This window comes from Phocoena phocoena, chromosome 6, assembly GCF_963924675.1.
Source record: "Phocoena phocoena chromosome 6, mPhoPho1.1, whole genome shotgun sequence".
Taxonomy (NCBI): domain Eukaryota; kingdom Metazoa; phylum Chordata; class Mammalia; order Artiodactyla; family Phocoenidae; genus Phocoena; species Phocoena phocoena.
The window spans coordinates 62,292,994-62,311,541 of record NC_089224.1 but is presented as its reverse complement, the minus strand read 5'-3'; the positions used below and the strand labels follow the sequence as shown (position 1 = coordinate 62,311,541).

The window sequence follows — 18,548 nt, the reverse complement described above, 5'->3', positions numbered from 1 at the left end:
ACCCACGAATGGAATGTCTCTTCTGTGTTTCTCTTTGTAGTCAATCAGTGCTTGGGCCCCGGGAAATTCAAGTGCAGAAGCGGGGAATGCATAGATATCAGTAAAGTGTGTAACCAGGAGCAGGACTGCAGGGACTGGAGTGATGAGCCCCTGAAAGAATGTCGTAAGTGAAGGGGTTGCTTGAGGACAGATTTGGGAAGGTTAATTAGACCCGGCAGAGCTAATGCGGTTTGGAGAGCCTGCCTAATGCCTGGGTAAACTACTTGGATGAACTAGGTTCAGTTGTTGGGCTTCAAAGTGAAATTTTATGACTTAGAAGTAGTGACAAAGTAGTTCCTAGTTTCACCCCCTTCAAGGTAACCCATCAGCAGTAGAGAAACTTGACTAAATACTGCTTAACTAACTGGTACCGTGCCAAGGAGGTTGGGTTTACTCTTCCCCCAAAACACGCTGAGATGCGTATGTGTAAGACGGATTATTAGATCTTAGAAAAATCATGGGCTTGACCAGACTCTCTAGACAAACAGCCTGGATTTTAAATGTTAATAGGACAAATATCAATTTGAGTGTTGAGTTACTCTACTACCTTTTGATTTCAGATGTCAATGAATGCTTGGTTAATAATGGCGGATGCTCCCATATCTGCAAAGACCTAGTTATAGGCTACGAATGTGACTGTGCAGCCGGGTTTGAACTGATAGATAGGAAAACCTGTGGAGGTGAGTCGAAGGACAGAGCCCAAGCCCCGGGGGTGATGGGAAAGGTCTGTAGATCTCCATAGGTTATCTAGGAACAGCAAGACTAACTCTAATTTCCCTCCTAGATATTGACGAATGCCAAAATCCGGGGATCTGCAGTCAAATTTGTATCAACTTAAAAGGCGGCTACAAGTGTGAATGTAGTCGTGGCTATCAAATGGATCTTGCCACTGGCGTGTGCAAGGCAGTAGGTAAATGGACTTGGACTGGTGTGGCTCTGGTACCTTTCTGAGTACGTGATTATGAAAGGTACAGCCAGTGACTACAACAGTCAAACGAAATATAAGATCTAAAAAGTACTTGAGAGCCACGGTACTGAACTCACAGCGCAATATCATAGGTTAAATAGCAAATTGTTGCCCCAGACCCCTGCCTTGGTCAGTTTCTTTTGCACATGGTACCTTGAATATCTACTTACTCTCTGCTTCCAGAACTTGAGTGCAATTCAAGTAATTCAAATAAGTAACTTATCATCAGCCGCCCTCTTACTGAATGCTGTGACTCCAGGGCTGTCTTCTTAAACCGTGGGAAGTGCTGAGGTGCTTGCAGGTCCCAGGGCATGGACTTCAGCAAGAGTACTCCTGAGGTGTTCAGCAGTGCCCTCACTTTTTAAGTGCTCCTCTGTTGGGAGGAGGGGACTTGGAAGGACGTTGCCTTCTTACAGCGAAACTAAATTAACCTGACTCCTGTCTTGCAGGCAAAGAGCCAAGTCTGATCTTCACTAATAGACGAGACATCAGGAAGATTGGCTTGGAGAGGAAAGAATATATCCAACTAGTTGAACAGCTGAGAAACACTGTGGCTCTCGATGCTGACATTGCTGCTCAGAAACTATTCTGGGCTGATCTAAGCCAAAAGGCCATCTTCAGGTAACTTTCCGTTCTTGGTGTCTTCGCCTAAGTCATTGTCACTGGCCTTTGGGAAGGTTTGGAGGAATTTCTCTTGTGTCTTGCTCCAATCTAGCATCTAACTAGTTGGGAATAATAATTCTAAACACTGATTCTTTATTAAATTACTGTCGGTTCCTCATTAGAAACTAACGATCGCCTATAAAATAAAATATGGCTACAACTGTAAGATTATAACAGACAACAGCTTAATTTTTCCAATTTTTCCCCCCTTTCTCTCCAGTTAGTTGAGAACTGTGCATAGTTGCCACAAATAGAAATGGTAGTGATAGCTTTTTCTTAACGGCAACTATAGAAACTCGGATGATGGTTACTGAAACAAATAGCTTCACTTAGAAGTGTGGTGTTCTTGCATGTAGAGTACAGACCAACAACGAGATAACCTGCAGTATTGTTTAGGATCAGTAAGCAAAATGGTTACATAATTTGAGTGGTGAGCTGAGCTATGGGGTTTGCTAGAGTTCTTTCCGAACAAAGTTGTTGACCATTTTGTGAGCAGAAAGTCCATTCTCCAGGCTCCGATGGTGTCAAACTCTTAAATTTCTTGTGACCTATTCTGTTTCAGTGCCTCAGTTGATGACAAGGTTGGTAGACATGTTAAAATGATCGACAATGTCTATAATCCTGCAGCCATTGCTGTTGATTGGGTGTACAAGACCATCTACTGGACTGATGCGGCTTCTAAGACTATTTCAGTAGCTACCCTAGATGGAACCAAGAGGAAGTTCCTGTTTAACTCTGACTTGCGAGAGCCTGCCTCCATAGCTGTGGACCCGTTGTCTGGGTTTGTATTCTGTGTTTTTCGTCACGTAGCCTTTCGGATGCTATCTGCATAGGTCAGGAGCTTTCCTCATGCCTAAAGCAGTACTTAAATCCCAAGACTTAGCAGCTCCCCACAACAAAGAATCATCCAGTCCAAGATGTCAGCGGGGCCACGGTTGAGCAACCCGGGAATGGCCTCATCTATACGACAGGCCCTCCCTGAGCAGATAACTGCTGGTTCACATTAGTGAAACAACATTTCTGATTTGAGGTACACCAAAAGCTGTATCTAAACCCTTATGCCCACCCAGCTTCCATGCAAGTGATTTTTTTTGATTGAAGTATAGTTGGTTTACAGTGTTGTGTTAATTTCTGCTGTACAGTACAGTGATTCGGTTATACACATATACATTCTTTTTCATATTCTTTTCCATTATGGTTTATCACAGGATATTGAATATAGCTCCCTATGCTATACAGTAGGACCTTGTTGTTTATCCATTCTGTGTGTAATAGTTTGCATCTGATAACCCCAAACTCCCAATCTATCCTTCCCTCACCCCCGCTTCTCCTTGGCAACCACAAGTCTGTTCTCTGTGTCTGTGAGTCTGTTTCTCTTTCATATATAAGTTTGTGTCGCTATGCAAATGATTTTTAATTTCTGTCTGAACACTTTATCAGGTCAGCTCTGGATGATCCAACCTAAGTAGTAGCATGAGTTGTAAGGATTTTGGTAACCACATTACCTCTAGGCTTTCATCTAAATGTGCAAGTTGTCTGAAAGTCCAGTGGAAATAAACAGACCTCTCTAGAAACATTTCACTGAGGACTTCCCCCAAACTGCCCCTAAATAATATAGAAAAGCAGCTGTTAGGAATTTGACTATAAAGAATATGTGGTACATATATACAATGGAATATTACTCAGCCATAAAAAGGAATGAAATAGTGACATTTGCAGAGAAGTGGATGGACCTAGAGACTGTCATACAGAGTGAAGCAAGCCAGGAAGAGAAAAACAAATATCATATAATATCGCTTATATGTGGAATCTAGAAAAATGGTACAGATGAACTATTTGCAAAGCAGAAATAGACACACAGACGTGGAGAACAAACATATGGATACCAAGGGGGGATGAACTGGGAGATTGGGATTGACATATATACACTACTATGTATAAAATAGATAACTAAGGAGAACCTACTGAATAGCACAGGGAACTCTGCTCAGTGCTCTGTGGTGACCTAAATGGGAAGGAAATCCAAAAAAGAGGGGATGTGTGTGTACACGTAGCTGACCCGCTTTGCGTTATAGCAGAAACTAACCCAACATTGTAAGGCAACTATACTCCAATAAAAATTAATAATTAAAAAAAAAGGAATTTGACTAAGGCTGTAGTAATCACAGTTGGCCCCCATGAAGCTTCACTAGGACACAGTCAGCCCGCCCCTACGGTAAAACTTAACAGATATTCATCTTTTACTCCACTGAAAGAATTGGCCTTTTATACAGGAAATATATAACCTGTGACTTTGGGCTGAAATTTAAATATCAGACTTATATAGTTTAATATAGTTAATAATGAGCTTGTAGATTCAGTGTTAACTTCTGTTTACCCAGAACATAATTTAGACCCTTAAGTGGCACAATTTGTACCCTAGAGTTTTCTGCTCACTCTTTGAAAATGTCTGTCTCAAGCTGCAACTTTATTCCTTCTAAACCACCAAGGCTTATTTCTAATTTAATTCTTCCCAGCTTTGTTTACTGGTCAGACTGGGGTGAACCAGCTAAAATCGAAAAAGCCGGAATGAATGGATTTGACAGACGGGCGCTGGTGACAGCGGACATTCAGTGGCCTAACGGAATTACACTTGGTATGTATGTTCTTCCTTCCTCGACCACGATTCGACTGTCTGCAGAGTTTTAACTCATCTCCACAGTTAATTCTGGACTACAGCAGACAACTCTCATGGTGCCTTCTTTAGCAGGGACTTAGGATGAGAGGAACCGAACAGTACAAGTGGAATGGTGGACTTAACAGATGACATGCTCCATAATTACTAGCTTCTCTATCCATTTGGAGCTAACATGTGACCTGCGTTAGGTGAATCTTGGGCCTTGTGAACTCTCATCCTACATACTCCTGGCCTAGGTGTCGCAGCATTTCCTGAATTGCAGGCTCATAACGGTTTTCTTCTGGCTCCTAAGGGGAGAGCAACAAAATGCTCACCTCTTTTAATACTTCTATAACGTCACTAATACTTCTTAAGTCAGTTACTTTGACAATCTCAGGTACCCCTTGAGCCCCCCCAAATGAATGTGGGTACAGATTCTGCATGCTGCTTCACAAGGTTGGTGGGACCCTGTTAACAGCCCCTGCTGGAGAAGGAACCGTGAAAGTAGAGTACTGGATTCCTTAGCTATTTTAAATGGAAGCAGGGCAGTACTGACTTCTTATACAGTGACCATTCTTCTCCCACCCAGACCTCATAAAGGGCCGCCTCTATTGGCTGGATTCCAAATTGCACATGTTATCCAGTGTGGACCTGAACGGCCAAGATCGCAGGGTGGTCCTAAAGTCTCTGGAATTCCTAGCTCATCCCCTCGCGCTCACAATATTTGAGGTAAGACGTGTGTCTCACATCTAAGTGTATACCTCTGAGTTACTGTAGCACCTTGGGGAGAAGGAACCGGGGAAGGAGGGAAGGACAGAGGGGCATGACTTGAGAAACTGCGTTCACCTAAAACCTGGGACAAATGACGTACCGATTCCTCACAGCATTTTAAGAAACCTGAACTCATGCTTCCCTCAGAGTTTTACATCCGATGTCCCAGACCAGCTTTAAATAAACTTGGTCCATTAAATTGCCAGTAAATAATAATGACCTCAGAGACTGACGCGTGTTAATCCTACACGTACATACTAATATGGGGGTTCTGTTTTAGGATCGTGTCTACTGGATAGATGGGGAAAATGAAGCCGTCTACGGCGCCAATAAATTCACTGGATCGGAGCTGGCCACTCTAGTTAACAACCTTAACGATGCCCAAGACATCATCGTCTATCATGCACTTGTACAGCCATCAGGTACCGTGGGGAAGCAGAGCCCCTCGTGGCTACTTTCAGGGTAGCAGCATGACACAGTGCCCCTGGGTATCTGTAGCTCCCTAGCAACTCAGCTTGCTCTACACTGGAACTTTCCCCTCCTGGACCCTCCCTCAAACCTGGTGCTCGGTTTATTTTATTCTGACTTCCAAGTCGAAGAGCTTGAGGACTTCATCTCTTAGCTGCCCTCCCAACCATCAGTGTTCTGTCTTTTATTTCAGTCCCTTCCATATCTCCTTGGCATTCATTCCTTCTTGCTAGGACTGTTGCACTAGCCTCCAAAGTCGCTTTTATGCCACAGCCTTTTCCTCCCTCCCCACTATGGCACGTCGTATATGGAATTGTGTGCTTCCTCAAACACTGTGGTCTCCTGCTCAGAATACTTGACTGGTTCTACCCAAATGAAACCCTTAAACCTCCCCATAGCTGGGTTCCTTCTGTGTTGTGGGAGTGAGGCAAAGCCGCAGAGCATGCTTCTCTCCTTCCTCTGAGCCTCAGACTAGCCAGTTTGTAAGCTTTGGACCAATAGTGAGGCCAGGTCCGGTCACCCATCTCCTTTCCCCACCTCTTCCCTCACCACCCAACTGTTTACGGCATAACTCTTGTCCTACTTCCAAGAAGTTTCTGTGGCACTTTGCTGTCCTTAGAGCGTGCTGCCTGTACCCTTACATTTATCCTTCACTGGTATTGGTTTAACTTTAGGGTTTGACAGAGTATACGAGTTTAGGCTCCTTGGAGACAAGGAGTCATGTCTTCAGCATCTAGAACCAAAGTTTATGTACAGCAGGCACTGGAAGACCCATTTTAAAGGACTTTTCTTTCTGAACAGGTAAAAACTGGTGCAAAGAAGACATGGAGAATGGAGGATGTGAATACCTCTGCCTGCCAGCCCCACAGATTAATGACCACTCTCCAAAATATACCTGTTCCTGTCCCAATGGCTACAGTCTAGAGGACAATGGCCGAGAATGCCAAAGTAAGGCTTTTTACTTTTCAAACACAAGCAGGACATGCAACAGGCATTAGACTAAAACACTAGCTACAGAAACTAGCCTGGGTTTTAAGAATTCTGTTTTAACTCACTCTTGGAATAGATTGGAGAACATATCTGCTACTGTTGCATGCCAGGAGTTCACATCACTACTTCAGGACTAACTCATTTCAACATTAGATGAGTCTACAGGTGACTATGCTGATTTATACCAATTACAGCACTGAGCCAGCCAACTTGCAGATAATTAAACAAAGTCTTAACATTTTCCTCCAAAGAGAGAGGCCTGAAATTAGTCTTAAAAAAGGCCTTGGGGGACTTCCCTGGTGGCTCAGTGGTTAAGAATCCGCCTGCCAATGCAGGGGTCATGGGTTCGATCCCTGGTCCGGGAAGATCCCACATGCCACGGAGCAACTAAGCCCGTGTGCCACAACTACTGAGCCTGGGCTCTAGAGCCCACGAGCCACAAGTACTGAGCCCGCATGCCACAACTACTGAAGCCTGCACGCCTAGAGCCCGTGCTCCGCAATAAGAGAAGCCACCGCAGTAAGAAGCCCGCACACCGCAATGAAGAGCGGCCCCCACTCACCGCAACTAGAGAGCAGGAAGACCCATCGCAGCCAAAAAAAAAAAAGGCCGTGGTTACAGGAAACCTTCTGGCCCCCGTGGGTGACATTATCTTAAACTCCTACTTAAACGAAACGTGCATTTTAGTCTCCTGTTCTTAGCTTTTGATTAACCGGCAAATTAAACCCGCGGGTTGTGAGCGAGGATCTCATATTGTGAGGTTTTTATTAGCGTGATACTGAGTCCCTACGGGGACTAGCTCTGTTTACTGAGAAAGCAGTTATCAGACAATTAGGCAGGAAGACTGGTATGCCTGGTGGTCTGGTTTTGAGAGCATTTCTTGCAGCTTCCAGGAGCCTGGGACTTTGCTTAGAGGGGTCCTTAAGTGAGGCCGTCGGTCCTTTTGAATTGTCTAACTCCAGATGCTTGCGATTCTGCCCGAAGACCCCAGTGTCTCTCTGGTTTTGCTGCTGTTTCCCTTGGTTATGGCACACCCACCCTGCAGTTTGGTTTGGCAGTGGTTTGTCAATTTCCCGCAGCGTTCAAATAACCCATCGCATGGCTTGTCTGGGCTAAACGGCTATAGCCACTCTGGAACCTTGGCATTGACCTGGTTCTTGGTTTTATAATTCAGGTACTGCAACTACTGTGACTTACAGTGAGACAAAAGATACCAACACGACAGAAATGTCACCAACTAGTGGACTAGCTCCTGGAGGTATTGGGTTCCGTTCTGCAAACTGTTCATCTCAGCTAACAGCCACACTCTTTGTACCTACCTGTTCCTTAAATCATTAATGCAGCCTTTAACTACTCGTTCTGCCCCTAATTGGTAACCTATATTTAAACTGCAAAGACTTAGAACCTGCAACCCTTAGCCTGACCTGACCCATTAAGATTTCTCTGAGACAGCTGTTAGTGAAACGGCTATTATAGCATGAGACTCACAAATACTTCTAGACCGGTTATTCTTGGTACACGACTGTAACAGATATTGAACATCAGTGGTGGATGCAAAAGGGCATGAGGCTTTCTCTACCAGGTGGTTGAATTTCTAAGTCTGAATTCAGATCCTTCTAAACTGATTCCTTTTATTCCCCTGTAGAGATCAATGTGACCACAGCAGTATCGGAGGTCAGTGTTCCCCCAAAAGGGACTTCTGCTGCCTGGGCCATCCTTCCCCTCCGTAAGTAGATTCCCCACATATCTGGATCCAAGGAACTTCTTAAATACCCGATGGGTATTTCTAGTTCATCTAGAGATGCCCTTCCCATGGCCCCTTGTACTGTCATAGCACTCGTGACACTGAATTACCCTTGCTCCCCTCACCAGCCCGGCGCACTGATTTCAGAGTCCACAGCCTTCTGTACAGTGGTATCCTTAGCACAGCAACCGGCAGTGATGAATGGGGCTTACTGCTTTCTACTTCAGAGCTGTTCGTCTGGCTTTATCCCCTTTCATAATAAGTCCTTTCCAGTGAAGAACGCTGTTCTGTTCCCCTTCGAAATATGTATAACACTTCATACAGAGGAGCTACACAAATGCTAAAAAGATTTCTTGAGGAGTCATAGAACTTGTAGAGGGTAAATTAAAAACAGTTAAGAATTTTCAAACGCTCTAAAGCTATTCTAGGGCGTGTGAATTCTAAAGCACTATGCCAAATGGCCTCTTTATCCTAAATTGTGGGATTCCAAGCTTGGCTAACAAACCAGGAGGACCACTTGAGGAGCCCTCCAGAAGCTTCCGCCGTTCGAATTCAGTCAGCCTGGGGAGGGGCCCAGGACTCCACATTTGCCCAGATGGATGTGCTGAGCTAAGTACCAGAGTCTATAGAATAACACAACCTCTGGTCTGAACTTGTTTTAAGCTCCCAGCCCATTTATAGTCTAACTTCTAGTCATCCCAGATTCCTAAAACGTGAAGCTTTTATTAATTAAAAGCTCGGATTATCATGGATTCTTTAGCATGATCTTTTTCGTATGTTTTGAAACTAGACCTTGTTTAGTCACCTTCTAACTTTTCTTCAGTGCTCTTAGCAATGGCAGCAGTAGGTGGCTACTTGATGTGGCGGAACTGGCAACACAAGAACATGAAAAGCATGAACTTTGACAATCCTGTGTACTTGAAGACCACTGAAGAGGACCTGTCAATAGACATTGGTAGACACAGTGCTTCTGTCGGACACACGTACCCAGCAGTAAGTCAGCTTTGTGTCTTTATGTACCATGACTCACAGTAGGACTTTTCGGAAAGGAGACCACAACTCAAGCTATGGCTGTCTGGGCTAGAAAGAGCCATTAGAATCATGGAGCCACCAAATACTTCATCTGCTACCTGGAGATTAGACAGTCTAGGCTGTTAGAACTTAAGTAAGTCAGTTGACAAGTGTCTGCCCCAAACAGAATGACAAGTCAATTAAGGACATCGCTATACAATTTGAGATATTCTGGGTTATAGAAACTACATGTAAGCATCAGCGTGTATCTAGGAGCCAAGTATCTCCTTTCTGAACTGTTCCATCAGTCGCCTGCTGGATACTTAAAAGTAAATTAGCATATCATAGATTGGGGGGTTGACTTAAAGTCAGTGTATTGAGGGAGATTCATTTAGCCAAAATGACCAGATACCTGAAAATGACCTCTCACACCTCGTGGAGCTAGCTTCCCTTTCAACAGTAGTCAGTCACTTGTTCTTCAGTTGAAACTCACGTGCCTTCACTTACAGAACTCTGAACAGAACAAGTGCTGAGCACTTCCTCAAGCTCTGGTGAAACAAGAGTGTGGTCAGTTCACGGCACACGTGTGTCTTTTCACATTTTTCTCCAGGTTCTAAAATCATTAAGTAGAACAGGCAGAATTAGTCACACTGTTTTCTCTCTCTGCCAAGTAGCTGGAGTTGAATTCAAGTTAAAATGCATTAGTGATGCAACTCAGTACTGTCTGGGATCTGGCTTCCCTTCTGTGCACCTTTGGTCTCTGGATGACCAACGCAAAAGCAAGGTTCATTTTAGAGACTGAAGTTGCTACCTTCAGTGAGGGAATCACCAGACACATTCCGTGCTTTTTCTCTTCCACAGATATCCGTTGTAAGCACAGACGATGATCTAGCTTGACTTCTGAGACAAGTTGTGACCTCTGAGGTCTAAACCAGTAATAACCCACTTCGGAATGGTAACCGAGCCAGCAGCTGAAGCCTCTTTCTTCCTCCAGTTGGGAAGAACATCGAAATATCTTTGCGTGGATCAAGCTTGTATACTTAACCATTTTTATATTACTTTTGTAAATATTCCTGTCCACATTCTACTTCAGCTTTGGATGTGGTTACCAAAAGTATCTGTAACCCTTGAATTTCTAGACAGTATTGCCACCTCTGGCCAAATATGCACTTTCCCTAGAAAGCCATATTCCAGCAATGAAACTTGTGCTATAGCGTACACCACCTGTACATACATTGTATAGGCCATCTGTAAATATCCCAGAGAACAATCACTATTCTTAAGCACTTTGAAAATATTTCTATGTAAATTATTGTAAACTTTTTCAATGGTTGGGACAATGGCAATAGGATAAAACGGGTTACTAAGATGAAATCGCCAAAAAATTTGTGAACTAATTTTGTACGTATGAATGAAATCTTTGACCTCAGTGGAGGTTTGCAAAGACTAAGTATTCAAACTACTGTACGTTTTTTTTCCAAGCGCTAAAAAAATTAAACCAAGCAGCTTAACCGTGGTTTGTGCCTATTCCTCTAGGATGAACGTCTATAAACAAGCTGAGTATCAGGTATTCTAACTAAATATTTGAGCTATGGATCTTGATATCGTATTATATAAGGAAGCCTACAATTTGGCTTGTTTCTCTTACAATCAAGTGCTAAAAGGATGAGGTACCACTTGATACTTGCCTCCCGAAATATTTATTTTGTAAAAGAAGCTAGCTTAACCTGCACCTGGAATTCTCCTTCTTTGAGGAAAGTTCCTATTCTCTTTCATTTGTTGCCTGAGCCAGAAACACATGCCAAGATTTCTGTCAATTCTGCTTCTCTGTACTTAAGTCTCTGTTTTACATGTCCTATCATTATATAGTGTTCAAGGGCAAGTGCCTTGCAAAGCATGGGTAAGGACTTCCTCCTTTTACACGCCTAGACAGTCAACCCTGAGGAGAGCTAGGGAGGTAACAAGCAGAAATGCCATTCCTGAACAGTCTAAAGCAGTGGTTCTCAGCGGACTTAAGGTTAGCATCTGCATCACCTGGGAACGTGTTAAACATGCACATTCTCAGGCCCCACCCCAGACCTGCTGAATCAGAAACTCTGAGGGTAAAGTCCAGGGATATGTGTTTTCAGAAGCCCTTCAGGTGATTCTGATGTGAACTAAAATTTGAAAACCACTGTTCTAAAGTGACTTCGTGGAGAATCTGTAAGATGATCTAATTTGTCAGGCTGGCTGGCATAGGATGGACTCCTTCTGTGGACAATTTTTGAAACGTGTAATATGAAGAGTAGATAAGAACTTTGGGTAGAAGAAAAAGTAGCACAGAGCTTGCGTAAGTTTTTCATCAGACTGGCCATTTCTTTCTCTAAAGCCACAGGAAGCCAACAAGCAAGGGAAGATACAACGCTTTAACCGTGGGAAGATGCTCTAGGTGAGAGTCCACTGCAGAAGGTCCAGCAGTCTTCATGAATTGAATGATCAGTGCAGTAGCCAAAGGATGAAGAGAAGATGTTTTGAGTAGCTAAATGGATCAGTGGATGAGTCAGAGTACACCTTCATATGGAATATAAATAAGACAGTGGACCTGTGGCCTGTGGCTCAGGCAAAGAGATCAATAATCCTGGATGAAGAAGGTGCTTCTGTCATCTTGTTTAATAGATACCCTCTTGAGATTTTGGTCAAATGGATGAAAGTGAAAGAAAGAATAGGCGTGAACCTTTTTTCTGGGAGATGTGGAGGTCAAACATGTAGAGCAAAAGGACGTAGTTATGAAGGTAGGACTCTTCTGGCCACCTGTTGCTCCATCTTCAGGTAGTCATAACACTAAACAGGATGTGGCCTGCTGATGTCAGGTGTCTGGAGTGCCTATTTGATAAGTAGGTGAGCATTCATCTTATGTAAACTCTAAAGGCCATTTGGTTGATTGGGACTTTGACCCTGCTCTGGTACAAAACCCACTGATTGGTTTATTCATTTGCAGCAATAGAGAATTCCCTCCTAGGAAGCTTAAAGACACCAGTGTTCTCCGCCATTACAAGGATTATACAGTATTAATCAACTCTTAACACTCAAAGTCATAGTTGCTAAGAAGAAAATCAAGCAGATTCTCCATCATCTCTTGGATTCCAGTCCCTAGTGTGTTCCTCCAGGTTCTGGGTCCCAATTTCCAACCTTCCAAGAGTCTAAAGCATCTCATTCTTTTAGCCAAGGACAGAAACGCTAACTTAAAAGGTACAAACTCACTTGAAGAAGTGACGTAACTAGATATTTCTGTGGAAATTAGAATAGTTACATTGCTAGCCAATTCAGCATGAATTAAGAGATCATGGGAGGCCAGAGCCTGTGCATCAGTACCCACACAAGAACTTTAAGAATCCTATGTGAAACCTTTTGCTGTAAGTTTGCTGTGTCTCTACAGTTTAATGTGGGAAATGAGAATGAATTAAGAGATAAAATATGAAGCTTAGCAAATGCTTAAAGGAGACTGTTTGAAGTTAAATGAGCCTGTCATACAAGTCACAGAAAGGAAGTCCTCCAGAGGCTTTACCAACTGCTAGAAAGACTGATACTGATAGATGAATAAACAGGTTTGTGGCCTCTGGTAAGGAAATCCAGTCAAGTCTTTGAGTCCAAATTTTTAAATGGCCTTTACAAGCTATCTACTTGGCAAGAAACAGTCCCAGTTGATCAGCCAGCTCTCTTAAAACATTCTTATAGCTATTTTAAAGCCTTGGTATCATTTCCGAACCTATGGTGTTCAATTCTTGATGAACACAAGGCAAAAAGATGGAGACTTCGACTTTGACACTTGCTTCTGTTCCTTATATCTTTGGAAGTCTGATAGCCCTTCTCAAAAAATGAGAAGACAGGCTTTCGATAGCAAAACTATAGGGCATTTAAAGGACTAACTCTTCAGTTAACACTTAGAAACGGGAGACCTAAATAGAAGTTGTTTTTTTTTTAAACCTCTTTATTGGAGTATAATTGCTTTATAATGGTGTGTTAGTTTCTGCTGTATATCAAAGTGAATCAGCTATACACATACATATATCCCCACATCCCCTCCCTCTTGCGTCTCCCTCCCACAGAAGTTTGCCTTTTAAGTATCCTCACACCCTCACACCAGAAGATTCTGATGGGGTGTACTCCCGTGTCATGCAGCCCAACGAGTAATTTCCTAGAGTTCTTACCTTGGGAAGCAGTTTATTATTTTGAACCCAGTAGAAGCTTGACTCCTTGCTTTAATGCTGGGGAAACTTTCAAAAAGCATCTACACTTTTGCTGCGACAACTTGGGTCTGAGAATGAAGAATACAACCTGCTAGTTTTTATCGTTGATTTTTGGGCTCTCAGTTTCATAATCAAGTGTTCAGCCTGGCTCTGGGAAAATTGAGAATTGTATGTCCATGTTTCAGCCATAGTGTGGACCTAAACTGTGGAAGTTCAGGAATACATAAAAGTCGAAAAAGCCTTCAAAGGTATCTTCCAAATGCAGCAGGAACAAATTTGAAGATTAAACAATGGCATTTTTTGGACTTCTTTCTCTCAAATCAAGCATAGAAGCTTTCCAGCTCAAAATAAATTCATGGGAAGGGTGATCAGCCTTCTTTTTACATGAAAAGCTGAATGCGAGATAGTGGTGAGGCCCTATATGTGAAATGTCGGGGTCCAGGGATAAGCTACTAAGAAACAGCCCACAGGAGTGGCCCATCTCTCTGTCCTGTCCCCCAGATGCGTTCAGTGTTTCTGAGCCCGGCTCATCTGAGACACAGGAACGAAGCGGGACCACCAACCAACAGCCCCACCGTCGGTCTCCTTCCAACCACAGTCACTGAGGCAGAAGGAAGGCAGGCTGAGGGTGGAGGTACAGGCTCTGCGGGCGACCCTATGGCACATCAGAAACAGTTTTCTTCTTCACTGTGCTCAAGGGCAAAGTCAGATTGGCAGCAAGGAGGTTAAGGGCGCTGGATGCTGCGTCAGCCTTGCATGTGGTACCTTTGGGCAAGTCACTAAGCCACTCTGTACACAGAGGTGCTGGGGACTGTCTTGCTATGACACGGTAAGGATTCAGTGAGAAAGCACACGAAAGCTCATCCCTGCATCTGGCATTTAGAGGGTGCAAGGCACACGTCACTGCTCTATGTCACTCTCAAAGGTATGCCTCTACTTGTATTTATGGTGGCACGGTCTAGAAACTAGTAAGCGACCTGCCCAGTGAGAATTACAGGTAACTTAACTCATTGAGTGTAACACGCATTCGACCTTGTCCCAACTGTTTTCCACTATACCTATCTGATGAGATCGAAGTCTGAAATTCAGGTAGAAAGAGTACCTTTTATATAGATAAAAAGGCTTAAAGGATTACATGCTTTGAACCCTAGAAACAGAGCAGGTGTGTTTCTGCCTCAACCTTTTGACTTCACTGCCTAAGACGTGGAAATAAATATTTGGGGGCCTGCACAGGCTTTGGATAGCAGCCAAAGCACTTTGAATCTCCCTTAACTTCTCATCATACGTTTAATAATGTGCTAAATAAATGCTCTCATGTATTTGATCTTCACAACAAACTCAATAGGTAAGTATTACCTCCATTTTATAGATGTGAAAACTGAGGCTACAAATAACAAATGATTCCAAACCCTATGTGCTTACTGGCATCTCCTCTCAGGAAAGGAGGCAGTGCTGTGTAAATGTTAAGGTGAATGTCACGTTGTATGTTTGCTGAGTTCCCTTTACTAATGACCTTAGACTGCTTCCACAGTTTCTCAGACGCCCACAATGGCTGACTTCCAATATGGCGGCACAAAGGGGTGGAACGCTAGCACCTCCACATCAGGTTGGCACAGAATAAGTGTACTAGCTCTGTGCCGTGCCTACAAGATGCTAGAAGTTCTGGAATTATTTTCCTTGGCCATCACAGAAGCAGGAGTAGATTATCGGACTGCAAAGTGAAAGATAAAGAGTCCCTAAAGGAATTTATAGACATGCAACATCATTCCTGTGTATGAAGACACCGAGGAGAACAAGCTGTAACACAACAAATCTTAAATGTTACGGTTATTATAAGGAGACACGTGCCCAAGAAGACAGAAAGAACTGGAACTTGAGTCCACGGAGTGATGACGCTGTAACTCTAAGACTGGATCTTAGGTATTCTGGAATCTACCCCTGAGACCTGGGCATTGCTCACATTTCACACATACGCAAGGAGGGGGAAGAATTCTTTGAACGAAATGACTGGCTTTGACAAAACTCTCTTGCCCTTTTAAAAATGTCACCTGATACCAAGATGTGATTTAAGAGCATGTAAGGCCTCAGGAGTCCAGAGCGTACCACCAGTTATCACGCTCAGAATCTTCAGAATTCTAGAGGCGCATGTTGGGACACATCCCATCCTGCTGACCTGTAGATAAACATTGTTTTATTAATGAACTGTACGTTTAACCTAAATAAAGTTTATTTTTGAGAGAATTATTGTGAGCCTTTCCTTTTTCTAGAGAACTTTTCCAAAAGTTTTTACCCAAATCTTTCTTCTTTTCTCAACTGAATATGGCTCAGTCACCCCTTTCTGGGAAGCAACCAGGGCCACCAGATCTGGGCCCATCAAGTTGAAAGAATGAGAGATGTCCCTTTTCTTGCCATCTTTAGAAGTATAGTTAGTGCCTCACCATAGACAGCCAACGTGCCACCCTCTCAAACTCCCCCTTTCCACCCCTCCCAGGAGAGAAATGAAAATCAAAGCCACTATTACCAAAGAATGTTAGGCCAGAGCTTCCTCCCTGTGGATGACGGAGAACAGGCCCTAAAGGTAGGAAGCCCCAGGGTGACAGGACAAGACAGGCCTTGACAAGCAAGAAAAATCATTTTGATACTTTCCCCTCATCAGCTCTTAAGTGGTCTGTGTTGAAATTCATTTATGATAAGGCTAAATTTTTGTGAGCCTTTAGACACAGATATTCCATCCGAAACTTTTTCCAAGCAAGGGCTCCCAAATGTCTGAGTGATATTGGGTGCTCAACCTTAGAAATGGCTCAGGGAGTAGTGGGAAGAAAATAAGGAAATTGAGGGAAAGATAAACTGTCAAAAAAAAAAAAAATCTTTAAAAGCTCAACAGAGAGTCCGTAATGAATTTAAGATTCACTTAATGAGTGAAATGTTGAGTGAATACCAGCTTTGCAGTGACAGGAATGTAAGTTTGTTCCCTCCTCCACCTGACTAGCTGTGGCCACGGGCAGGTTGCTTATCATCCAAACTTCTGTCCTCTGAAAATCATAACACCTACTTGCATAGGGTCCTCCTAAGACAGAGAGGCAACACTTATAAAGTGCTTTACTCAAGTAACAGCTGCTGTTCTCCAGTGCCAAAAAAAAATCATTCATTTTTTTAAAAAGTTAAAACTCTTGACTTGTGTCCATTTGGAGATCTGATTTTGGTCTGCACTCATACTCAATCCCATTTGCAAGTGTTCCCTCTTAGGTCTCCCCTCGAAATGCTAGCATTTGGAGATCTTTCTTCACTCCAAGAAATCAAAATTAATCGTGCTGTACCTAAGAGCTCTGCAGAAATCCTTGTATGTGTGACCCTCTGCTGATTAAAGCGCACAGGTGACTGGTTTAAGTTCACCGGTTATGCAGAGAGGTCTGTTTAATCAGTGGGGGGGGAAAGATGTTAAACTTTGTACCACTCCAGGAGGTGAAGTTAGCACGATCTTTGGATTTATCACGCTCAGCAAATGTGATGGGCCCGTAACCTAAGAGATGTGGAAGAATGATAAATATTGGGTCTGAACATTTAACTAATGCTCTAGGCTCTTATTTAGAGGTATTTCTTGCCTGCTGGTTGATTAAGGGCATAGAGTATGGCTTAAACCTATAGTCATGTATTTTTTCTTAAATTTGTCCATTTACATGTGATATTTGCCGAGGACTACTTCTCTAAAGCTAAAAGCAAATTTGCATTTTTACCTGACCCCAAACAAATAGCCCTGTGATTTCCTGAGAAGGGCTTATAAATGCTGGAGGATGATTTTAGATAACTAGATAAGCACTGGCATTCCTTCTCTGGTGTCAGGGTACTTGCAGTGAGAGTTTCTGGAAGGTTCTAGGACAGTTTTATAATTGGCATATCCTAAATTGATCATCAGTTAGGAGGGAACTCAAAAAGCTCTTGAACTTTTAATGAAATTGAGGAAAGATATATATGCACCAACCCCTTCAAAAGGTACCGCCTCTACACACACACACACACACACACACACACTTCATTTGTCCTTATTTCATGCATTTGTTCAATACCACCTATGTGCCATACTTTGTTCTGGATTCTGGGGAACCAGTGGAGGACAAAACAGGCCAAAGCCCCATCCTTCATGGTGCTCATTCTAGCTGGGAGTCAGGAATGGAACAGACATTTAATATGTCAGGGAGTGGTAAAAACTCCAAAGAAAAACAACCAGAGTAGAGGGCAGAGAATGATAGAATGAGCTATTTTAGAAACAGCCACCAAGGAAGCCCTCCAAGGAGGTGACTTGGGCAGAGAACCTGGTAGAATTGTGGAAGTGGACTACTGAGGACAGAGCAGAAGCAGAAGTCCTGAGGCAGGAGCGTGCTTGTTTCACCTATGACAAAGCAAGGTGGCCATGTAGGTGGAGGTGACCAAGGCAGAGAGGGAGGGGAGAAGGGAGCAGCAAAGACCAAGTGATGTAGACTTCTAGGGATGTGGTTGGGGTTTGGGATTTTAAGTGATGGGACCACTTAAGAGGGTTTGGGGGCAGTAGAGGGACATCTCATTTTAAAAGGATCGTGCTGATTGCTTTGTTGAGAATAGGCTGCAGGGAAACAGGGGTGGAAACAGGGAGGTAAGTTAGGAGACTATGGCAGTAGGGCAGGTAGATGGCCATGGCTTGGGCTGGGGGGGATGGAAGAAAGCTCTACTCCACATGCAGCGGCCATGGGGATGGTGAGGGCACAGTACGTGTACAAGCCGTGTCTCTGGAGTGGAGAATGCGTCATGATAGTTGGTCCCCTCCTCCAGGGAAAGCTAGCTGGTTTCCATCCCAGCTGTGCTCTCTACCTGCGGGTATCGGTTTGGCTGCCCCCCTGACTGGGCAGGGGTGACAGGCATGACTGCGGCATCAGTGGAGAAACTCAATGAGGCTGCATGGTAGCCGGAGGGAAAGTCATGCTTCTCCTCCCTAACAAAGGAAGTCTGCATCTAGAAGAAGGTACGAGCCTGGAGCATAAA

General features: G+C 43.6%; 1 protein-coding gene across 3 annotated transcripts in view; it reads left to right on the top strand.

Moving 5' to 3' along the window:
• The window catches only part of VLDLR (very low density lipoprotein receptor), a 32,042-nt gene extending 21,217 nt beyond the window's left edge, over positions 1–10,825 (top strand). For 2 of the 3 annotated variants that reach the window (XM_065879364.1, XM_065879361.1), the window contains 13 exons: positions 41–163; positions 600–719; positions 824–949; positions 1,456–1,627; positions 2,232–2,450; positions 4,186–4,304; positions 4,915–5,054; positions 5,377–5,518; positions 6,366–6,512; positions 7,729–7,812; positions 8,200–8,280; positions 9,122–9,291; positions 10,171–10,206. In XM_065879364.1, the coding sequence (XP_065735436.1) occupies positions 41–163; positions 600–719; positions 824–949; positions 1,456–1,627; positions 2,232–2,450; positions 4,186–4,304; positions 4,915–5,054; positions 5,377–5,518; positions 6,366–6,512; positions 7,729–7,812; positions 8,200–8,280; positions 9,122–9,291; positions 10,171–10,206 (1,679 nt within the window). Of the gene's footprint in view, positions 1–40; positions 164–599; positions 720–823; positions 950–1,455; positions 1,628–2,231; positions 2,451–4,185; positions 4,305–4,914; positions 5,055–5,376; positions 5,519–6,365; positions 6,513–7,728; positions 7,813–8,199; positions 8,281–9,121; positions 9,292–10,170 lie in introns of all 3 variants that reach the window. The other variant, XM_065879363.1, reaches the window with a different exon arrangement.
• The last annotated feature ends 7,723 nt before the right edge of the window (positions 10,826–18,548 follow it).